The sequence below is a fragment of the Mauremys mutica genome, chromosome 11 (assembly GCF_020497125.1).
Source record: "Mauremys mutica isolate MM-2020 ecotype Southern chromosome 11, ASM2049712v1, whole genome shotgun sequence".
Lineage (NCBI taxonomy): Eukaryota > Metazoa > Chordata > Testudines > Geoemydidae > Mauremys > Mauremys mutica.
The window spans coordinates 56,242,197-56,266,226 of record NC_059082.1 but is presented as its reverse complement, the minus strand read 5'-3'; the positions used below and the strand labels follow the sequence as shown (position 1 = coordinate 56,266,226).

Here is a 24,030-nt window from a genome sequence, read left to right as displayed (position 1 = left end):
TACGGTGGAGCAGGGTGGCAGTGGGGGGTGAGGTGGTGAGCTGAGGGTGAGGGGTACAATGCAGCAGGGTGGGAGGGGGGGGGGGAGGTGGGGCGCTGAGGGTGAGGGGTACGGTGGAGCAGGGTGGCAGTGGGGGGTGAGGTGGTGAGCTGGGGGTGAGGGGTACGGTGGGGCAGGGTGGCAGCGGGGGGTGAGGTGGGGAGCTGGGGGGGAGGGGTACGATGGAGCGGGGTGGCCGGGGGGGGGCGGGGGGGAGCTGAGGGTGAGGGGTACGGTGGAGCAGGGTGGCAGTGGGGGGTGAGGTGGGGAGCTGGGGGTGAGGGGTACAGTGGGGCAGGAGGCAGCAGGGGGTGAGGGGGGGAGCTGGGTACGATGGAGCAGGGTGGCAGTGGGGGGGGAGCTGGGGGTGAGGGGTACGGTGGGGCAGGAGGCAGCGGGGGGTGAGATGGGGAGCTGAAGGTGAGGGGTACAATGGAGCAGGGTGGCAGTGGGGGGTGAGGGGGGGAGCTGGGGGTGAGGGGTACGGTGGGGCAGGAGGCAGCGGGGGGTGAGATGGGGAGCGGGAGGTGAGGGGTACAATGGAGCAGGGTGGGGGTGGGCGGTGAGGGGGGAGCTGGGGGTGAGGGGTACGGTGGGGCAGGAGGCAGCAGGGGGTGAGGGGGGGAGCTGGGGGTGAGGGGTACGATGGAGCAGGGTGGCAGTGGGGGGGGAGCTGGGGGTGGGAGGTACAGTGGGCCAGGAGCCAGAGAGGCCTGAGATGGGGAGCTGAAGGTGAGGGGTACAATGGAGCAGGGTGGCAGTGGGGGGTGAGGGGGGGAGCTGGGGGTGAGGGGTACGGTGGGGCAGGAGGCAGCAGGGGGTGAGGTGGGGAGCTGGGGGTGAGGGGTATGATGGAGTAGGGTGGCAGTGGGGGGGGAGCTGGGGGTGAGGGGTATGAGGGAGTAGGGTGGCAGTGGGGGGGGAGCTGGGGGTGAGGGGTACGGTGGGGCAGGAGGCAGCGGGGGGTGAGGTGGGGAGCTGGGGGTGAGGGGTACGGTGGGGCAGGAGGCAGCAGGGGGTGAGGTGGGGAGCTGGGGGTGAGGGGTACGGTGGGGCAGGAGGCAGCAGGGGGTGAGGGGGGGAGCTGGGGGTGAGGGGTATGATGGAGTAGGGTGGCAGTGGGGGGGGAGCTGGGGGTGAGGGGTACGGTGGGGCAGGAGGCAGCAGGGGGTGACGTGGGGAGCTGGGGGTGAGGGGTACGGTGGGGCAGGAGGCAGCAGGGGGTGACGTGGGGAGCTGGGGGTGAGGGGTATGATGGGGCAGGAGGCAGCAGGGGGTGAGATGGGGAGCTGAAGGTGAGGGGTACAATGGAGCAGGGTGGCAGTGGGGGGTGAGGGGGGGAGCTGGGGGTGAGGGGTACGGTGGGGCAGGAGGCAGCAGGGGGTATACACGTAAGGAGTTGGGGGTAAGGGGCCCAAATGGGCAGGCTGGCAGTGGGGGGTAAAGGTAAGGAGTCAGGGGCTCTGAGGTGCAGGATCTTGGATCTCGTTCCCCTGTACCAAATGGGAGGAACCGGCTCAGAGCATGGGGTGGCGGGGGGCCGTCCTAGAGCCAGGCTGACCAGATCCAGCCGAGAGGAGCAAAGCTTCCTCCCTGTGATGCAGAAAATCCCATGGCCGAGGGCGAACGAGCTGGGCAGCAGGGCTCTGGGGCTGCAAGAACTGAGAACAGAGGAGGGCAGATCCCCAGGGTGTCAGGCGGGGAGCCCTGCGTGGGTGGAGAGCTGGCACTAGCACCCCGCCCACCTCCCCTTTCTGTGCCTCTCCTTCTCCCTGCCAGGCGCCCTCCCTGGCCAGTGGAACCCAGCCCTCCCTGGCACCTGTTACCTGCTCCGTCGCCGCCCAGCCCAGCCAGCCGGGTAGAAGCGCTCAGAACAGAGGCAGGGTCTCAGTCTCCCCAGACTGGGGTTGGGAGATCCACAGGGAGAGGGGCAGAGAGAGTGGGAGCTCTGGGCTTCCAGCATCACATGGGGGAGGAGGGAGCCAGGCAGGAGTGTTCAGCAGGCTCGGGAGCTCCCTGCACTGCTGCTGTGTGGCTCGTCCTGGGGAATTTGTCCCGTGCTTCTGGGGGCTGAGCTGAGGACTAGGCTGTAAGAGCTGATTTCTGATCCCAGTTCTGTTAGCAGTGCCATCGAGCAGTTCTTGGTGCGCATTTAGTGAGCAGTTGCTGAGGTCTGAGCTCCTTCCCCACTATGCTGGAAGGGTCCAGTGCTGCAGGGTCTAGCAGGCATGGAGCTGGGAGTAGATGATCTGCCTAGCACTGCCACTGAGTCGCCATGTGGCTGTGGATACCTGCCTGAGTTTCCCCATCTGTAAAATGGGCACAGCAATCCTGAGCCTTATTTAAAAAGACATCTGTGGAGCACCTGCTGGTGTCCGCAGAGAACATTTCCAGCTGTCATATTGCATTACATCCCAGCGCCAGTTTGTATACTGCGTTCCCAATGTTATGTTTCCATTGAAGCAGTTTCTGGAGTTGCCACAGAGGCATTGAGAGATGGGGTCAGGTGGTGAGAGGGGACAAGCACGGAGTTAAAACGTGACCCACACCGTGGAAAAGTTTGGGAGTCCTCTGTTCTGTGCTAAGAGCACTGGTGTAAGCCCTAACCTGCGGGATGCTGACTGTAGAACTGTTCTCAGGGGACCTGACACTCGGGGCTGGTAGTGTGTGTGAAGCGAAAGCGCTAGGCAGGAGCCAGTGGCAGCTAAGTGTGATGGCTTCCATGTGCAGTGGCAAGTGTGCGCCACCAGGTAAAAAGGCCAGTGACTTGCAGGTGGCATTTCGGAAGGCCTGCTGCAGGGGAAAAAGCTAAGCAGAGTCAGGCAGGCTCATGACCTGGATTGGAATCTGCCGGGTGCAGTGGGAAGCAGCACTGCTGCTTCAGTAGCCGGTGCTCCTGGCTGTTCCCTAGCATGACCCCTGGAAGCTGCAGTGGTGGATGTGCTAGAGAGACCCATGCAGATAGGTACATGTTAAGGGCCACTGGGCTGCTGGACCCAAATCTACCCTTGCTTACGCCACTGTAAATCTGGAGTAGCGCCTATGAGGTCAAATGGAGTGACTCTGGTTTTACGTGTTGTAACTGAGAGCAGATTTTGGTTCGTTGCTGTTTGGAAGAAACAGGAAACCCAGGTTCAGAACACTTGTGAGCATCAAAACTCCGCCATAGCACACTGAGAGAGGCATAGCTCTGGCCCTGTTCCAGCGAGGAGTCATTGCACTCTACCAATCAAAAGTTGGTTTCAGTATTTGTTTCAGTTGGGTACAGTATTTGTCCCCACTCCCTGTCTTTAACTCTTGCGCAGGGTTGCTGTGCACTGTTAAAACAGCTGCTCTGCTCCACTTCAGAGGTGGCTGCATGTTAGTGGCAGGGGAAGTTCTTCCTGTCTCTGTGTGTTGTAAAGCGCTTTGGGATGGATTTGGATGAAATATGCTGTGTGGGGTAATTGTAAGATCACTCTGTCCACAGGGCCCATCTCTGCCTCGTGCCACAGACCTGTAACAATCTCAACTTCCCTGGCACCATATGTTCCATGGCTGGGCGCTAGCCAGACATGCTGCTCTCCCATACAAGAAATGGGTGCATCATCTCTGCCCATGGCTCCGTTCACGGCCTTTGGTGTCGTGCCACCTACTTGGCACAGGTTTACTGAGGGCAGCTGGATCGCTGTGGGAAAAGGGACTTGGTGCCAGTGGCAGATTGAGAGCTGCATGTGAGTGGAAGGCAGCTGCTTGGGTCAATCCTTAGGCTGTACCTCACCAATCAGATTGAGGGCTGACCTGTCTGGCGTGAGTGCAGGCGCATGCATGTGCCAGGAGCAGAGTTCCTACATGGTTGATGGAAGCAGAGAGCTGCGTTTGCTGGGAGACGTGACCTGGAGGGAGAAGGGGTTGGTGAGGGTGTTAAAGAGGAGAGCAGTGAATTAGTGGGGCAGTGACCGGAGTGGGCCCCATGCATTCTAGCACAGCTGGGCCTGGCCCCCAACTCCAGCCAGTTCCACATCCAGATCTGCGTTCTCCCACGGGAGCTGATCTCTAGTTTCCAAACTGGCCAGGAAGCGCGTTGTGGGGAGGGGAGCTCGGGCAGGCGCTGCAATGCAGTTGTGGTCTGCATCGGCCTGCTGTTCAACAGGACAAAGCGACAGCAGCTGTGGGGTGGGGGTGGAGGGGCGGGGGGACGAAGGCTTCAAGCTGCCGTGCAGGTCTGCTGTTTGCGGGCAGGAGGGGCCGGGTGTGTATGAAAAACGACCAGAGGGGAGGCTGTGGTTTGATAGCAGGCCCCGAGCTCAGCATGGGAGCCCAGGGTCAGCTACATGTGAGGCCTCCCCTGCACGGGAAGTGTCAGGCAGGCAGCTTCCTGCCTCCTGCAAAAGGCCTTCGTTACCGTGGCAGCGTGCGTCATGGAAACTTCCTCATTGACAGGTCTTCTGAGAAACCGAACTGAAGGTACGTTAAGATGCTGAGCGTGGAGAGCCCTGGGCAGCAGCCCTGCATGGCGCCCACAGTAATAGCGGCCCTGCTCTCACCCCTCCCATCTGAGGCGCTCCAAGCACTCTGCAAACACTCATCAATCAATGCTCGGGGGACCTGGGCATGCGAGAGCATTGCCCATGTGATATGTATGGGGAAACTGAGGCACGGAGCCAGGCAGTGACTTGCTCAAGCTCACTCAATGAGTGGCAGAGCTCGGAACTGAACCCAGAAGTCCTGACTCCCCAGGCCCCTGCTGTAACCATTGGGTGACACTTCCGGTCCTTATGGGGCTGTGCTGGTTTTTGGAGCTATGGGAAGGGATCGGCATGTAGGATTTGCCAAGGCAGATGGATGCATCCCAGCAAACCCACTTAGGCCAGCATCTCCCCTACTTTTCACGGGATGGGGCGATGCTATTGCCATGAAGGGGTGTGTGTGCAGGGGGTGAAGGGGGGGCTTGTGTTGGCCCATCCCCCCCCCCCCCCACCCCCACACACACTGCCCTTATAGTGTTCACTTGTTCAGCTCCTCTGCCCAGTGCAAGTCCTCCCTAAGCCTGGCCCCTTTGGGTATGATTTTCCGAGGTGAGCGCCTGCAGTTCCCACTGACTTTGGCTGGAGCCGTGGGCACTCGGCACCTCTGACATCCAGGTCAGGTGGGTGGGACCTGTGTGGAGCTCCCCCCACCTTCCCCATGGAACACATCCTCAGGGTGAGGCAGGCCCCCGCTAACCTTTGGGTGGGACTGCATGGCCTCTGAGCACTCACCCACTCTGCAGGAGTGAGGCAGGGAGAGTGATGCACTCTCTGCTGTGGTCAGCTGGCACCAATGCAGGGGGAACCTCCTGGTGGCTGGATGCTTGTGGTTCTGGGTGCTCTGAAAAAATGGGGCCCTGTGCAGTATCAGAGGCCACCTCTGTTGTGTTTGGGTATTGACACTCCAAACTGAAACCTGTGTTTTGGAGCGTAGGGGTTGCAAGGCTCTCTCTTGGGCCAGCTGGGGTCACTGCAGCAGATGTATTATTTGTATTGCTGTAGCGCCTATAGGCCACAACCGAGATCCGGGCTGTGCTAGGCGCTGTATGGACACCTAGGGGCCTAAGCCCCGGATCTGAATTCGCTATTAGAACTATGGCAAAAAGCCTTTAGTGACCTACAAGGTGAACCTATGACTTTTCCCTAGTGCTAAAAACAATTGGCTTGTGATTGATTAAATACAACAGATTGAGGATTCCTGGCTGTGGCACAACAGCCCTGGGGTGATCTGGGGAAGCTGGCTGCGGCAATGCATGTGCTGACGGGGTTTAATTTAAGACCGCATGCGCTCCTCAAGCAATTAGTCTCCTTTAGCACGCAGTATCGTAGGATGAGGAGATCCGAGCTCTGTAGTGTTGTCAATAATTATTCCATGACTAATGCTGTGCATTGTCATTGCTTACAGCTAGCTGTGCCTATGCCAGTAGCACAATACGCGGCTCCAGAAGGACTACGAGTATTTACCACTAGTAACCTACAATATATTTCCAGGCAGCTACTTTTAGAAGCAGATCTTGACCTTATTCATGCTAACTGCTGTAGGCGTGTGCTAGTAGTGATTCCCCACGAGGATAGCTGCAGTAGCATACAGCACACTGCCCATGCTTGCAGAGAGCTGCGAGGAGCTCTATAGTAAGTTACACTGTCTGTGGTACGGAGCTGTGAGTTTATCTGTAGAAAGCTACCATGCCCATAACTGTGGAGACTGTTGATAAGCTTAGTAACATATAGGAAGCAGTAGTGGCATGCTTTAAAACTGAGTATATCGATAGTAATCTAAAACAATGATTCTCAAACTTTTGTACCGGTGCCCCCTTTCACACAGCAAGCCTCTGAGTGTGACCCCAACTTTATAAATTAAAAACACTTTTAAATATATTTAACACCATTATAAACTCTGGAGGCGAAGCAGGGTTTCGGGTGGAGGCTGGCAGCTCGCGACCCCCCATGTAAGAACCTCATGACCCCCTGAAGGGTCCCGACCCCCAGTGTGAGAACCCCCGATCTAAAATATCTATGCTTGCTGAGACCTCGCAAGTATCCCTCTTAGAATCAATGTAATATCATATCCATGTCTATGGAGAGCCGTGGCTAATCTGCTTACAGCACTGGTGCTTAGGGTTCCTCTGAGCTATACCCTAGTCTCTCAATAGTAAACTATAGTGTTAATGTTTATGAAGAGGCATAAATTCCCATCAGCAAGCCCCGGTAATTACAGTAGGTCCCCAGCGTCCCTATACAAAGGGTACTTTGTAGCCTTGATTAGAAAGGGCACCTCAGCAATTTATTCAGGATGCCCCCTAGCATATCTTTTTTCAAATGTACACTGGGGACTGCAGGGCTGTCAGTTTCTAATGTGCTAAGAGAGCAAAGATTTCGTGTTAACATCTGGAGAACATTTACAGTTAGGTGAAGTGGAGATAAGATCTCTCTGGCAATTAGAATGATGAATAGGATCTTCAGTGGAACAGTAAAATAATTGTTATGCAGAAGCATCATCAAATATTTTTTTTCCGCTCCCATGTTATTTATTGAACAAAAAGTCAATGTTCTTTTCAGCAGACTCCTCCAGAAGGGGTTTATTGTGCTTGAAAAGCTGGCGAACTATCTCCAGGCTCCACTTTATAAAGGGAAACGACAGATAGGCCAAAGATGGCTCCCGGTTGCTCGGACTGGAGCTGTCACTCCTGCCATTCCCTGGTTTCAGTTGGGAGAGATCTGGTAGTACAGTACAGTGGCTAGAGCCCTGGACTGGGATTTGGGAGATCTGGCCTGCTGTGAGCAGCTCACTTCCCACATGTGTGCCTCAGTGTCCCCTTCGAGCCCTTATCTGTTTAGATTCTAAACTCATTGGGGCAGGGACTGTCTCGCATGATGTATGTACAGCGCCTAGCACAATAGAGCCCTAAATCTCAGCTGGAGTCTATAGGCGCTACTGTAATACAGCTGTTTATAAAGGATACCCGTGGCAAGATTGTGGCCTGGAGCCATAGCATTCCAAGCAAGCAGCGTCCCTCCCTGGACACCCTGAGAACATCCTGGTTAAAATCAGGTTAAGTCTGACATGGGGCTGAGCAAACAGTCCATGCAGCCAGTGGAGGAGCACTTGGAAGCTGATCCGCTTGGAGTGGTTCATGTTTGCACAGCAGAAACTAGCCCTTTCAGTGGTGCTGTTTGAGCTTCACCAGCCAGACTGTTTGCAGTGTCCCCTGTGAGCGGGAGTCTCTGCTAACACACTGAGACTCAGTATGAGGGGACAGAATTAGCAGCTTCCTTGACTCCATCTGGCCTGGCTGGAGGCCTGTGGGTGTGCCTGAAAGAGTGTGCTAACCTCCTCCCCTGTACCCCGGCTGCTGGATGGAGTGACTTACCATATGCGCCTTTAGACATAGAACATGCTCTCCCTGCTCTAGGCCTCAGGATTGGAGGTGGCTGTGTGCCCTACTGGGACAAGTTTGGACTAGGAGCTGGGATCATCCTTGTATGGGTCTGGTGCCACAGGGAGGTTTCCTAGGGTCAGCTCCAGGCATGTCAGTTCACGCACTCGTCCTCCCAGTGAGTCAGTTGCATTATCCACACTGGAACCCAGGATTATCCCAGCTTCTGCTGCATGCTTTTCCCAGTAGGCCACACAACCTCCTCCAATCCTGAGGCCTGGGGCAGGGAATGCGTGTTCTCTTCACTAGCAGCGGGCGATAGACTGAGGCATGTTGAGGCTTTGAAATGAGATCACTGCGGGGAGAGGCATGGACCCCAGTTACAAAAAGAAATGGGCCTCACCCCCATGCCATGGGTAATGCCAGCGCTCCCTGCTCAGCCCAGAGGACTGTCAGAACTGCAAACAATGGAGTGTTTCCAGCCGCAGATCCCCCAGCTCAGAGCTCTCAGTCAGCCCTGGCTGTTTGTCTGTGATAGCAGCAGTGCAGGGGTTGCTCTCTGGCTGAGCTGGAGAGTTAGCCAGGGAGCCCAGGCCCAAAGGTCATTTGGTGGATGTAGCGCTTTCATTACTCACTGTTATTTGTATTGTAGCAGCAGCTAGCGTCCCTGAGCAAGGGCAGAGTCCCCTCATGCTAGGGGCTGTGAGCCTGCGAACTGACAAGCTAAACGGACAAAAGGCTGGGGGAAACTGAGGCACCGGGCTGTGAAATGACTTGCCCATGGTCATGCTGCAGTTCAGCAGCAGAGCTGGGAATAGAACCCAAGTCTCCGGAGTCCCAGTCCAGTGTAGTAAAGGGAGTGTAGTTTCTCAAAGCCCCCACCCACTCATTGGGAGACAGCACTGCACCATGGCTTAGGTTTGCAATGCCTTGGTGTCTGACCAGGTCTGGCTATAGTGCCTTTTCCTCAGCCTGACTGAGACCCTGGCGGGGTGCCCTCAGACTGCGTCCCCAGGGAGATCCCCATCGGGTGGGAACAGCTGTATCCTCCCCGGCTTGGGGAGAGGGCGGGGGGAAGCGAGCCCCCGCCTGGTGCCGCTGAGGCTCCTGCAGTGGCTGGCAGGTGTGAACGGACATGCTCTCCGCTGATAGCTTATCTGCTCAGCCCTGTTTCCATGTGCCGAACTCATTATTAATATTTACACAGGCAGCAGCACTAGGTAATGGATGGGAAGGCTGAGCAGCTACTGACAATGGAAGCTGACTCAGCCAGCCGCGGGGAGACACTTCCTGGGCCGCTAGAACCTTACTACAGCCCCACGGCATAGTAGGGGGAACTAACACCCCGGCTGTGCTCCCCAGCCTGTGCCTACCAGGATCCTCTGCTGGGAGAGGCTCAGACAGGAGCAGCTGGGAGTTCCCCTGCATCCAGTGCTCCTGTCCTGCTCCCTTCAGCACCCCCTGCCGGGAGAGGCCAGGACTGCAGTGGCTATGAGTGGCTGCAGCAACGCTGGCTGGGAGAGGATCACACAGGATCCTCCCCTCCTCCTGCGCTCTGCCTGTGCCCAGCTGGGACAGGTTTGGGGCCAAGGCAGGGATCCATTGGGGTCTCTGATATCAGGGCTGGCGCAACCCATTAGGCGACCTAGGCGGTTGCCTAGGGCACTAACATTTGGGGGGCGGCGGCCAGATCTTCGGCCGCCCTGGTGGCATTTCGGGGGCGGGACCTTCTGCCGCCTCTGTCGGGGGTGGTATTTCGGGCGTGGGACCTTCCGCTGCCTAGGGTGCCAAAAAAGCTGGCGGCGCTCCTGTGTGATATGAACAAAGGCCAGGCAGTTACTTCTGGGGCAGGAGGAGGACCAGCGCGGAGGGAACAGGGAAGCCAATTGGAGGGCTGAGAGCCTGAGGCTCAGCCCCACCCTTTTCATCCTCAGGAAACAATAGAAAATCCAGAGGCCTCTAATGAGGCTGATTGAGTTCCTCTAAAAGGTCCCACTTGGTCCCCTCTCCCAGACCTCCTGGGAGGAAGGAGGATGGCTGGGGGTTGTGTGGTGGAGTTTGAAAAAGCTGCTTGGAAGGTGAGAATAGGGGCAAATCCCTCTCCCCCCTTCTTATGGGGGCACAGAGGTCTTTGCCAGCTGCAGGACCATGGCCATCCCCTGTGGAGGTATGGGGGTGGGGGATTCCAGGGGCTGTACCCCCTCTATCTGCAGGATGTGTCAGTGGGCAGGGTTGGTGGATGTGCCACAATGCCCCCCCCCTTCCCGAGAGGTCATATTGGGTGCCACTGAGTAACATGAGGTGCTGTCACCCCTTCCTTCTCCTGCAGACAGCCACGCTCTGTTTCTCCCTGCCTTGCTGAATGCTGGCGTTCAGCCTGGGTGCTGGGCTCTGTTGTGCCACCTCTGCCCCCCCATGCAACTCTGGGTGCTGCCATCCCCAACATGGGCCAAGCCTCCACATGGTGGCACCCTGCATGATTTGGCGCAGCCTCCTTTTGCTTGGGGCTGGAGCATGCTCAGTCGGATGGCAGGAAAGTCTGGGACCCCCCTGCTCTAGAGAGGCCTTCAGCTCTGCTAGGCCCTCAGCTTGCAAGGAGCGGCCAGGCCTTTTGCTCAGCCATGCCAGCTGGGGCTCACGGTGGGGTGAGGAGGCCAAGGGCAGAGCCAACCCCATGATGCCGTGCTCACAGTCCCCCACTCCAGAGCCTCCTCTACCAGCTGGCTGGTGCTGCCATGGCAACCCAGGGCTGCACTCTCCCCACACCCTGACCCCCAGACTGTGGCAGTGGAGGGGAGCTGGGTGCTGATTGCACCCTGAGTGGTGTGCACAGTGGCTGCTCCCCACCATACAGCAGATGCTGCCCTCTAACTGGTGAATGAGCGTGGGGGTAGGGGGGCAATGATGAGGGGTGGCTGGCCCCCCTGAGCCGCCCCGAAGGTCGGAATACAAGCTGGGTCTGAACCCGTTTTCCCTCACTGTGGTGCTGGTTCATGCACAGGGCCCTGGAAGGGCAGCATTTAGGGCAAGCGTGGATGTGGACCCTGATGGCTCTGGGGGTGAATGACATGAATGAGGAAACCACAGAGGATCTAAGAGGCATCCCTGCAGTGCAGAAGCAGAGGCTGTGGTTATCGCTTGTATGTCGCTCTGTGCTGCCCCAGAGCTGCCTCAGGTCAGGCTTCCCTGGGCTAGGTGTGCAGCCATATCCCCACCCACTGGGAGGGAGCCTCTTGCGCTTCTCTGCAGCGCCCCCTGCTGGTAAGTGCAGGGCTCAGCGCCCATGTCCAGCCTTCCCCTGCTAGGAGGTGCTTTCCCTACCAAAACAATGGTTTCTGCTCAAAGCACTGTGCCAAGGCGCAGGGCTGGGGCAGGGTGCAGACGCCTAGGGCTGGATATAGACCTGGAAATCCCTCTGTCTCCCCTGGTAACAGCGACCCCTTTAGGCCAAGACTGGAGCAGGGTGGAAAAGCCTAGGGCTGAATGGACGTTGGCTCCAATGCCGTGTGGTGCTGAGTGCCCTCAAACCCCACTGGAGTTGGGGCTCGCAGCACCTCGTGGGATCAGGCCCTAGGTTTCCAGTGTACCAAGAGAAGGGTGATGACAAGGTTGGGGAATCGGGTGGTGTGGGGCTAAAGCAGTGTGCAGGTGGGACCTGGAGAGGTGGGAGCAGCCCAGTGGAGGTGGAGCGTGAACTGCTCTTTCCCCTAGAAAGAGTGGAGCCCTGCAGTGTAGAGGTCTGGACCTGCTGCTCGGGAGCATGGCTGAATGCAAGAACAGGCAGTCTCCGTTCCCCTTTTTGCCCTCAGCATGAGCCGGGGGAAGGGGACAGGAAGCATGATGGAGCCTTCCATTCCATGAAGCTACTTGCCAGGGGCGGCTACAGGCACCAGCGCACCAAGCATGTGCCTGGGGCGGCAAGCCGCGGGGGGTGACCTGCCGGCAGCCTGACTGCCACCCTCACAGCAACCTTCAGCTGCATGCCTGCGGGAGGTCTGCCGGTCCCGCAGTTTCGGTGGCGAGTACGCCAAAGGCGCGGGACCGGCGGACCTCCCGCAGGCATGCCACCGAATCTGCATTAGCAGATGACCTCTTGCAGGCATGCTGCCGAATCCGTGTTACCAGCGGACCTCCTGCAGGCATGCTGCCGAATCCGTGTTACCAGCGGACCTCCTGCAGACGTGCCGCCGAAAGCAGCCTGACTGCCATGCTTGGGGCGGCAAAATACATAGAGCCGCCTTTGCTACCTGCACATGCCTCTTCCACCTAGTGCTTGCAGCCCTTGACGAAGTCGCGCGTGGCAACGGGGGAGTTGTGAAGAGGTGCCAGCTGCGTTGGGGCCAGTCCCATTTAATATCCTCATTAATGATCTGGCAGGGAGAGTAAACAGCAAGTTAATGAAATTCCCCGATGATTCTAAATTGGGAAGAGCTGCAAATAAGAGCCAGGGCAGAGTATTCATCCAAAGGGAACATGGGGAGAAAAGGAGAACCCAAGGCTCAGCTTGCAAAATGCACACGAATAACACAGGGAGGGAGAAAAACAAACCATTCTGTGGCGGGGGTGGGGGAGCCTCGACAGCCCGGGTAGCCCCAGGGTAGCGTGTACCATGCACTGGAGTTGCAGTGTGATATGGCAGGGAAAACAAAGGCTCATATAATGTAGGGTGGCATATGCAGCTCTCTGGCCAGCTGGGCTGAATTCTCCAGTCATTTACCCCAGCGAGAGTGCAGTGCTCCCCTAGTCAGTGGCAGCATTTTACGCTCTTTTTGTCCTGGTGTGAGTGACCCCATGTGGAGAACTGGACCATTGTTCATTTCTGGGCTCTGCTTTACTAGAGAGGGATTGACTAATTGGAAGCTTTTCAGAGAGGAGGAGCAAAATACCAACTGGGAGAGACTGAATGGTGGGGAAAGTTAAGCGAAGAGTAAGGAGACTGCGGCAAGTCTGCAAGGGGTGTAAATGCCAAGGCAGGAGAGGAATCGTTTGGGGTGGCCTGCGAGCGGGAGTGATGGGAGCAAGTGATAAAAGGGAAGAGGGAGGCAGGACCCCAGGAGAAAGAAGCCCAATGGAGAGGTCTGTGGCCAGTCTCCCAAGGAAGGGGTAGCAGCCCTTGGAAATGTCAAGCTGTTCCAGGCAGAACGCTGCTCACTATAGAGTTGGGAACAATCTCGCATTGGCTGAAGAGGGGCCAGAGTTGCTGCATGGCCTCCTCTCGCTCTCGCTCTGCACCTTCCAGCAGCGTGGATCCCTGCTCATGTCCCCTCTTGTTGCAGTACCGCGTTGGACAGCTCTACATGATCAGTAAGCACAGTCACCAGGAGAGTGAAAAAGGCGAGGGTGTGGAAGTGGTGAAAAATGAGCCGCATGAAGACCCTGTCCACGGGCCCGGCCAGTTCACTGAGAAACGTGTGCACCTGTCCAGGTGAGAGTTCTCCTCTGATCCATCCCCTGGATGATCATCTGCAAAGCATAGGCTACTTCTGCCGTTTTCCCTGGGGGCTGAGCGCCAGGTTAAGGCTTCCCTAATAAACAGTGTCTTTCCTGAGTAAGGGGCCCCTGATCACAACCCTGACATCTTGGAGGGTGTTTTATTAAACCCCATTTGACAGCTGTGGGGCTGCAACTCTTTTTGTTCTATTTGTACAGCACCTTGCACAGTTCACAGTGGGCTCCTAGGTGCTACCACACTGCTAATCATAAATAATAATGTTGTGCTGTGGCTGTAGAATGGCTACAGTACAAGCAGCAGCCGTGCACGCTCCCCCTGCATGTTGCCATCTGATCTAGAGACCCCACATCTCTGTGGGCAAAAGGACAGAGGCTCTCTGCTGAGAGCGGTCCAGTTAGAGCCAGGGTGGTGGACGGCTTGTGATGTAGACACTTCACCACAAGCCTGAGATCCCCAGCTGATTCCACACAGGGCCACCAAACAACAAGGATGGGATTTGAACCTGCAGTCTGGCTCTCCTGTCCCGTATGTGCCAGCTCCCCTCTCTCTCCATGCTTTTGCATCTAGCCTTTGTTCCGTGCTTTCCAAAGACCTGGCCACTAGATCCTGCCTCTTCTCTGTGTTGGTTTCTCTTTGAAATCCCTTGGGCGCTCTCCAGCACCTCCCCCCGCCCCACTTCTTTCTCTGACTCGCCCCTCACCAAAAGCACTAACTCCAGGACAACTCAGCCAATCATTTGCATTTGAGAGGTTGCTTTCACCCACCCCCAGGAGCAGAATCCCAAGAAGTGTGTGACACATCCGCTACAGTGACATGGACTTCTTAGCAGCAAGAGCTCGTGAGGTTCTTGCTGAGCTGGTCCCTATCCCCAGCCGCTTTGTGTCCTTTCCTCTTGCATTTCACGGTGGTGGTCTATCCTCCAGGCAAAGCTCTCCTCTTGTGTTAGGGCCTGGATGGTCCTGATAGGGAATCCTGCTCCCTGCAAATGTAGCTCACAGGACATCAGTGGTTACAGAAATAATTCGTGGGGCCCATCCAGGCACCATGTCCCAGCATTGTCTCACACTAGCTGCCACAGATGAATGTTCCCACCTGCCAGCAGAAGGAGCATGTCTGTCAATATCCCCTTTACTCCGGCTCAGCTTTGATTCCTACTCCAGCCCACATGTCCCCTTCTGAGCCTCCTTTTGAGTGATCCTTGAGTACGATGGATTAATAGCTTCCCCGATCCCAGAAAAGGCCACTTCAGCTCTGCATCTTGAGAAGCAGCAGCTGGGCCAGGTGTCTCCCTAATTTACTGGCCCTCGTTTGGTAGCGGCCTCCAGGTGTCTGAATCCTAATGAGTTCCTTCAGGCGAACGGCGGCTGCATTGGGGCAGCATGAGGAGAGCTGTGCTGGGCACTCAGGCGACTCAGGGAAGCCACTAGGGGCTGTTGATGCTGCAGGTCAGGTGTCCTTTGCTCTTGGAGCGCTCTCATCTGAGCATCTAGACGCTTTGCTAACATGAACGGAACCTCGCAGTGGGTCACTCTCCTTGTCCCCACGCCGCATGTGGAGAGAGCGGGGAAGTGACATGCCCAAAGCTACCAAGCGGGTCAAAGGCAGCGCTAGCAATAGACCCCAGGAGTCCGAGCTCTGAGCACTAGATCGCACTATTGTATAAATCTTCCCAGAGCGCCTGCCGGCAGTTTACAGAATCTGGCGGTAAATGGGCACCATGAGCAGGGCAGGATGGAAATTGCAGGGGCTTGTCCCTGAGGATTACTAGGCTCTGTTCACAGGGGTTGGCAGTGGGCCATCTCTGCTTATTCAGAGAACTCACCCATCTAAGAACCCCCTGCTCCCCACCGTGGTCATGTCAATCCCTAACCCCAGTCAATCTGTTCCAGGTGATCTCATCCCCAGACTCTCTGAGTCACCCGGGGTGACATCTGGAACCCCGCCGCTCCCAGTCCTCCTCTCCAAGGCCCTCTGGGGTGCTGGGTGGCTGCTTGCCCCATCTCCCTTCTTTAATGAATCCCCAGGTAGGTCACTGCCTTCCCAACTCCAGAGTGTCCTCTAGGAGAGAGTCAGGAGGCAGCGGTCATCCCCATAGTTAGTGGTGGCGGGGCCAATGGCTGCAGTTGAGAGCACATTTCCCAAGGGGTCCAGAGTGAATTAACTACCATCTGCTCCCAGGGAGGGAGCCCTGTCTGTCCCCACCGGCGGGAGGGGGGGTGACTCAGCCCATCCTCAGCCACTGGCTGCTGGCAACACCAGCGCTCCACTCTGAGCTCCAGGAGCTGCACTCTCCCATCCTGTGTGCTAGCAGTGGACAAACCCCACTGGGTTACACGTGAGTGCCCAGTCCCTTGTCTTCTGGATACTTGCAGTGTGCACCAAACCGCTGCCTCCATGGAAGCAGGGTTTCCTCGTTTATGGGTTTCACCTTTGCAAAGTTTGCTCAAGGCCCCTATCCAGTCCGCAGTAAAACCAAACAGAGCTGCAGACAGAGATTCAAATAAAAGCAAGTCAAACGGTGTTGGAAACGAAAGGTTACAAGTAGAGAGATACATGAACCCCACTCGGTAGCCTGTACTTATTCCCAGGTTACTTTCCCATCTAAGGTATTTTTCACCCAATGGTTAGTTGTTGCAGTGCTTGTTTAGTTCAGAAAGTTGGAATCCATCTTTCCTGAGACACCCCCTCTGGCAGAATTTCTCCTCTATAAAGGATAACAGCTCATCCCACCACCAATTCTTGTGCTCCTCTATAATCACAGGCTATTGCCCAGGGCCCCACCTCTTCAGAGATGCCTCCTGCCGTTCCTTTGTTTTTGTAAATGCCCAAATCTCCACCTGGGCCACAGTAAATACATTGCTGTCTTCCTGGAGGGATCTCCATTGTCCTCCGCCCTGAGACCCCACCTCAGCGCAGGAGACAAGACTCACTTTGCAACCTAATAGTCTACATTTTGCATCTCTCTTAACCTATTAGTCCTGTTCAACCCCCCTGCAGTAGCCATGACAATCAGCTAGTTCTTAGCTTTCATCCCCTTCCCGTGAAACACAGAGAAGATGGGGTAATGTACCTGCCTGGGTAGGTCTGTATCACACCCCCTATGGCAGAGAAGAGGGTCACGCCTGTTTTCTGACCCCCTTTCCCCCCCCACACACCTCTTAACCTTTTGCCCCAAAGATCCAGTGAGTCTGGAAGGAGCAAAGGCTCTGTCTAGCAGCCCTGCCCAAGAAGGAAAACCGTGTCAGTCAACTGGTGCCCCATCGAGAGCTCTAGGGAGAAGGCCCCAGGCCGCCTCAGGGTTTGGAAGTAAGTCTAAATGCCTTCTGGCTAGAAATCCATTTCAAACCCTGGCCAGGCGCTGGGGCCATATACCTGATCAGACTGTTAGTCCATCTTTCCTGGTGTCTGACTTCTGGCAGTAGCCAGTAGCTGACATTTCAGCCAACCCCCACGCTGGATGCATGCTGTCTAGCAGCACAGGAATCAGCTTACTCCTTGTACCTGAGCCTGCCACATGGAGCAATTTGCATCTGGGCTGCGCGCACCTAGCGCTCCCTTCAGTTTGCATTTAGTCATGAGCCTTCCTGGGGGCTGAACATGACTTCCCCTGTTCTGGTCAGGTGTCGGTCTGCCCCTGACTCCAGAGAGCGTTGCATTCTCTCTCTCTCTCTGAGCCCTTATTGCTGAGATAGGAGATGGCTCTGGGGGGCCGCTCCAGGATGAACAATGCAAACAGCTTGCTAGTGAGCTCAGTGCTGCCACCTAGTCCAGCGACCGTTGCTGTGGCCGTGCTGCAAAATACCTGTTACTAAAAGCACACCAGCAGGTTAGAATCCTGCCGTCACAGAGCTTTGCCAATTGCCTTGGAGAGCTAAATAAGTATTTGCCGATAGATCAGCTCAATATTTGCAGTATTCAAGCTATTCCCTGTGACTCATATAGGGAACTACAAGGAAATAACTCTGCCACTATTTATCTAAGGTAACAATGGCAAGGTTTTAAGGGCCAGCACTTGTATTTTAAAGTAGCTTCTTACTGAATTATTAACAATGGTGATTAGAATGGAAAGAGCTTTAGAAATCTTATGTGCCTGTCCTCACTGGCACTGGCTGTTCACTTCCTGCACAACTCTGCAGGAGCTGGGAACTGGGTTAGTCAGTATAGCTTCTGTATCTGGTCAGTTTCATTTTCAGGTTCTCATTCTGCTAAGGTGGGGAGAGAGAATCTGCTTCAAGCTTGTGTTCCCTTTTTTGATCTGAGGGTAGCCGGAATTTGGGTCTCATAGGCTTTTCCAGTTGGGAGGAGAAATTGGTGATGGAGTCTGGTACCCTTGAAGCAATCTTGTTTGTTTCCAAGGAACATACCAAGTCCTGTTTCCCTGAATGCAGGAGGAGCCAAAAGAACAGAAGCTTGTATCTTTGCTTACAGCCCTACGCCTCCAGGCTGTGTGTGTCTTTTGCCCCTTCTTATTAGTCTCTCTCTCTCTCCCTCACACTCCCCCCCGCCCCCAAGGCAACACCCTGTGGACCCCTGTGCCCATGTAGTTCAAATTCTCTGGGTGGGTTCTCGTACCCCCTTTGTCTTAGGGGGGTCTGCATAGCTGTCTCTTACAGCTGTCTTAAATGGGGGGGGGGTGGAAGTCATGCTCACACCTGACAATTTAAAGGTTTAACCCAACCCACGACACTTGGAACTGGGAGGGCAGGAGAGCTGAGTTTTCTTCCCACCTTGCCTCAGTGTCACTGTTTGGGCTGGTCAGTTATGCCCCAATTTCCAAAGTTGGGTGACTAACATTACCATATACAGGCCTCAGTTCCGCAAAAGGGACCCACCCATCCAGACTCCCCTCCAGTCCCTTGGAAAGCAGTGGGACTCTTCACCGGCATTTGCAGAACGAGGACTGTAGGTGCCTAGATAAGTGATCCAATTTACAGTGGTGCTGAGCTCTTGCAGGGAAATGGAAGGTGCAGTGGCTGGGCACCTCTGTGCAGGCAGCACTTGTTTAGGTGCCTGAACATGGATTTAGAAGCTGAATTTGAGGTGCCCAACTCTGAAAACGTTGGCCCAAGCCTTTGAGCATTTGATGAAGCAGGAGAGAAAAATGGGCTCTACTGAGACAGCCAAGGAAGGCAGAGCCTGTCCTCCCACCCAGTGGCAATGCAACACACTGAAGATCTGTGTGTCTGGCTTTTTGCAGCCCCACAGCCTGATCTTGCCATGTGCAGAGCTTGCATTGACTCCGGTGGCCATGCCAGACCCATAGAGGGACTGCAGGGACTCCAGCAAAGTCACCAAAGGATTTTATGGGCGCAGAGTCCTAGGGTTGCTCCAGGATTCTCTGTCGGTCTTTCTCAGGGCTTCCCTACAGCTGAGTTGGAGAACCCAATTACCTGACCACTGCAAACTGTAGTGTAGACAGGGCTCTTTAACCAAGCTGAGACCCAGGGCTTTCCGTGGCTTTAGCCCCATTACAAGGACTCCGATGGGTTCTGCCAACACTACAGTGCTAAGCTGTCTGATAGCGGGGTGCTTGGTCCAGGTTAGCTGAGTGGGCCTTTGTCTCTGTGTTTCACTGACACTCACTCTCACTGCCCCGTCCCCTGGCTTTTGTCTCTTTCCCATCCTTGGTTTTCTCTTCCATTTGCTGCGGCACAACCTCTGGCTTTCCCCTTGCTGATCTGTCAGCAATTGCGAATAGATTGGAGAAGAGCGCTGATGCCTGTGAACTGGCCTTGTGCCCTGGCCCCCTCCATAGACAGAGGGAGGCGATGGACAGCTTGGCTGTGTGAGACAGTCCTGGCTGTGCTGCTCCATCTCCTTGCAGCACATTAATCGGCTGCTTACCCACAGAGGGAGCTGCCGGTGCTAGACAGGGTATTTTTAGCCGAGGCGCTCACGATTCCCCTCTTGGGGATGCTATTTATAGAGGCTGAAAATTAATCAAACCACACCTCATCTCTCCCTCCCCCCCTCCAGCTCCCCTCCAATGGGCGAGGAGTGGCGGTCACGGCGAGCTGGCATGAGCAGACAGTTCATTTCCAACCCCAGCTGCTGCAGCTCTGCCTGTAAGCAGAAGCTCCTCGCCCAGCCCAGCGACAGTCATGTCCCCCCCCCCCCCCAGAGCGCACACATACGTTGCGTCCCTTGCCCCGACCCTGCGGGGCCTGCGCTTCCAGTGCCTGAGGGGTAACACTTGGCAAAAGCAGTCGTTGGGAGCCAGGGGCCTGAGCTGGCTCCCCTTGAAATCAAGGGCTCAGCTGCCTTTGCTTTGGTGGGAGCAGGAACCGACCCTGTGTTCCCTGGAGAGGGAGGAACGTGTGAGAGGCTGGGCCCAGGTGGGTGAGCTGGGAGGGCGTGGGGCTGCAGGGGGCTGGAGGATGGAGTTGGCTGGGGAGCATGGCAGTGGACCCACTGGGGAGGCAGGGAGGGGGGGACAGCTGGGAAGCACAGTTCGCCCAGCTCGGTGCGTATGGAGCTGGGAAGCCACTGGCTGGTTAGGGGGCTGTAGGGCTGGAAAGGTGTCAGGAGCTCGAGCCTGGGCCCAGGGCGGTGAGGGCTAGCTGGGTCCCACAGGGTGGGTGCAGCCTCTCTCTCCCCCAGAGGGTGGCCCCTGCAGGTCAGCGCTGAGGCGCATTGGCAGGGATTGTGCTGAACCTGCTGCAGGGGTGAGCGGAGGAGTTCAGCCCAGGGCTGTCAGGCCACAGGGTCGAAAACCAGCCGAGCTCTGTGCGCTAACGAGAGCCCCCCGCTCTGCTCTGCTCTTCCCCTCCCTGCAGCAAGCTGCCCAGCTGGGCCCGCGCGGTGACCCCCCGGATATTCTACATCACAGAGAAGGCCTGGAACTATTACCCTTACACCATTACGGGTAAGAGGCCCCCAACCCTGCCCCCCACTCAGCCTCTGCTCTCTGGGCACGTGGAGAGGCACCGTTCTTCTTCTCCTCCCCGTCCTCCAGCCCTTCCCACCGCGGCTGCTTCTGCCACCAGCACTGGTCTGACAGGGGAGTGACTCCCGACTCACACCGACAGAGGACAGCGGCCCGGGCCCAGACCCTCCCATTGTTGGGCACATCAAGAACTACAAAGCAATTCTCCCCACGCCCTCTGGCCTCCTGAGGCAGGAATTCAATGTCCTTCATACCAGGTTGGGGGACCCAGTCATCTGTCCCCCGCCACGCACACCAGGGCTTTGTGTTGCTGCATGGCCAGGCCTAGACCATGTGTTAGCTGTGCCTTGGTCCCATCTCCACTGCAGGACTAAGCCTTGCTTGAGCCATCCCATGGCAGGGCTGCTACCAGCTTCCCCCACATGCTGCGGAGCACAAAGAGTCCTGCCCGGCCGCTGCAGATCAACGGCCTGAGGCAGAGGTAGGAGTGCAGGGAGCGAGTCCTCAGCCAGAGTAGATGAATGTGGGACCTCACACAGGGTCCTCGCTGCCCTGGTTTGCCAGCAGCTGCCTGAGCCCTCCACGGGGGGCGCTCTTCCCCTGCTGAAAGGGACGAGGCTTGGAATGCCAGGCAGGATCACAGGCACAGCACAGCAGCACTCGAGCCTTTGGATGGAGCCGTTCCAGCATCCAGCTCTGTGCCCAGGGATTCCCAGTGACCCATGCCCCAGTTGTAGGTAGGGCCGGCTCCAGGGGTTTTGCCGCCCCAAGCAGCCAAAAAAAAAAAAAAAAAGTCGCGATCTGCGGCAATTCAGCGGGAGGTCCTTCGCTCCGAGCTGGAATGAGGGACCCTCCGCCGAATTGCCGCCGAATACCTGAACGTACCGCCCCGCTCCAGAGTGGTCGCCCCAAGCACCTGCTTGCTAAGCTGGTGCCTGGAGCCAGCCCTGGTTGTAGGATTCTGCACAGTAGGACAGAGCCAGGTCCCCATCCAGGGCATGGCACTGCCTGTTCATGGTGGTGCCCCCTCTGTAGCCCTGCCAGCTTCACCTCAGATACCTCCCTCAGCAAAATACAGGCTTGTTGTTTACTGGAAATGCTGGTCAATAATCTGCTCTCGAATGGCATGGAGGGGAATCCAGCCAGTCAGGCCCCTAGCAGTGCTGAGTGCCAGCGGCGTCTGTGTCCTCTGCCCACAGACATTGGGCCTGAATTTCCCCCCTCCATACAGAGCAAGTGGGTTCACCTCCCAGCAGCACGTTGAGTGTGCATCTGAGGTGGTATTTTCACCCATCGGTGATCTCACAAATGGGAGGGAGTGGTTCCCACACAGGGGTGAGGCAAAAAGGGACATGCTGAAACCCAGCCCCGTTGATCATCGCCAGCCAATTATCCTTGATTTTTGAAGCTCAGGAATTTTAGGTCAATTTTATGGGGGTTTTAGTGGATTTGACAACTCTCAGCATCGGCAGTGCTGAAGTGGGGACTCTGCTCCAGAAGCTGGTGGGGTGAGGGTCCTTTCCCCAGGGAGCAGGGGGGTCTCTCTAGCTGGGTTAAGGGTCCTTTGCTCCAGGAGTAGGAGGGTCTCTCTGGTGGGGTTAGGAGGTCCTTCACCCCAGAGAGCAGGGATCTTTCCAGTAGGACTGGGAGTCTCCCCTTGAGGAGTGGGGTTTGTTTCTAGGCCTGAAGAGAAAAGCTCCTCTCCCCTTCCCTTCCCCTGCATTGTGCAGTTCTGATGGAGCCAAACTCCCCTCTAGGGAGGATCAGCTCATCACACCGTGTGTCACTGAGTGAGGCAGCATTTCCCAGTGGTCTGAGCGCAGTGCTGGGAGCCAGGAGCCCCATGTTCGAATCCCAGCTCTGGCACAGTCTGTCTGTCCACTTGGGCAGATCCCCCACAGGCCGCCCTCCTCCCTGCAGTAACTCTGCTGGTGTGGGGAGTGGCAGCAGGGGTGCCCTCCTCCCCCGCTTGGGGAGCTGTCTCATTGTTTGGCTGGACTGTCACAAAGCGACACTTGGGTGCATGAAGACCCGGCAGCCGTTCCTCGGTCTCACCTCTCTCTTGTCTCTCTCCCCGGTGCCCTGCTCTCCTGCGATCACCGTCATGTCGGTGCAGAGTACACGGTAAGAACAGGCACCTGCCATTATACCATTCCCAGCACCCACGCTGGGCTCGCCACTGGAGCTGCTGGTTGGCATGGCCCTGCCGCACTGCTAGGCATGGCTGGGGCTTGGGGTGTGTATGCAGGAGAGTGAATTTAGAGTAGCCCCATTATTTTCCTGACTGGCAGCTCAGAGGGCAAAGCACCAGCCCCTCTTGTACTGCTAGTCTCAGCCCCCACCGCTCCCTTTCTCCATCCATCATGCTTACAGTGCGCCTGGGGTAGATGGCCCCATGGCTGGCCCCGCCCCACCACCCTGCCAATCCCTGCCCTGATGGCAACTCAGGGTGGTTCTGCCTCCAGCCTGAGGGAGAGGGTTAACCTCTTCCCTGACAGACACTGGGTAGGGCCTGTACACTGTCACAAGGTGTATCTTGCCACTCGCTGACATCTGCTCCCTTTGCGCCCCACTGCCGTCACACGCATGCCGTCCTAGCTCCCCTCCTGCCTGGCCATCATTCCCTCCCAGGGCTCAGGAGACTGCACTAACCCTCCCCTTGCTAGACTGGCTCCCTCCAGGGCAGACACCAGCAGGCCAATGAGCTGGTCAGCGTGGGGAGCACTGGCACTGCTGCTCCTGGGTAGATAGGGGGCTTTAGTGCCCTGGGAATTGCCCCGACCAGCAATCTGATGAGAGCCTCTGATGATAAGTGGGTCTGACATGGGGCTCACTGGGGAGGAGGACTTGACCCTGCGCTGGCCTAGCTAGCGTTGGGTGATGTTCTCCAGGCTGGCTCGTAATGGCCTCTCGCTCTCTCTGCAGTGCTCCTTCCTGCCAAAGTTCTCCATTTACATTGAGACCAAGTACGAGGATAACTGTGGAGACAACGCGAATGTAAGTGGCTCCAACACACACCCCACACGCTCTACCACTCCTCTACCATATTTGCTGAACTCCACTGGAACCAGCCATTCCTAGCCCAGACCCGCCCAGTGCCTCCGGCTGGGGTGCTGAAGGGGACGCTGTGGGGTGAGGCTCTTGGGTTCCTTTCCCCTATTGCACGGGGCAGTGGTATGCAGCCCCACACCACTCCAATGACCCCCTTCCACCAGGTGTGTGTGGGCTCCCGTGTATGCCCAGGGGGCATGCTGCATCTCCTAGAGGAGGCCAGAGCCTCCAGTCCAGTTGCCTAGGCAGCAGGCTCCCTGGGGCCAGGGTGGGTGTGCCACACATGACTGAGGACATCGCTTAGACCCCAGGCATCACTCTGTTGGCAGCATCTCTTCGGAGTGAGCCTGAACATAAGAACGGCCATGCTGGGTCAGACCAATGGTCCATCTAGCCCAGGCTCCTGTCCTCTGACAGTGGCCAATGCTGGTGCTTCAGAGAACAAGTTTGTCAAACCCCGTTATAGTTTTGACCTTCAGAACATCCCCTGGCAACAAGTTCCATAGGCTGACTGTGTGTTGTGTGAAGTACTTCCTTTTCGTTTGTTTTAAAGTGCTGCCTATTCATTTCATTAGATGACCTTTGGTTCTTGCGTTATGGGAAGGAGTAAATAACACTTCCTTGTTCACTTTTTTCACCCCAGTCATGATTTTATAGACCGCAATCATATCCCCATAGTCATCTCTTTTCACAGTCTTTTTAATCTCTCCTCATACA

At 56.5% G+C, this 24,030-nt stretch overlaps 1 protein-coding gene across 3 annotated transcripts in view; it reads left to right on the top strand.

Moving 5' to 3' along the window:
- Window positions 1-24,030, top strand: part of LOC123343992 (cytoplasmic phosphatidylinositol transfer protein 1-like) — a 45,846-nt gene that overhangs the window by 7,639 nt on the left and 14,177 nt on the right. For all 3 annotated transcript variants that reach the window (XM_044979668.1, XM_044979667.1, XM_044979669.1), the window contains 4 exons: window positions 13,201-13,349; window positions 20,153-20,241; window positions 22,379-22,386; window positions 23,188-23,259. In XM_044979668.1, coding sequence (XP_044835603.1) covers window positions 13,201-13,349; window positions 20,153-20,241; window positions 22,379-22,386; window positions 23,188-23,259 — 318 coding nt within the window. The remainder of the gene's footprint in view (window positions 1-13,200; window positions 13,350-20,152; window positions 20,242-22,378; window positions 22,387-23,187; window positions 23,260-24,030) is intronic.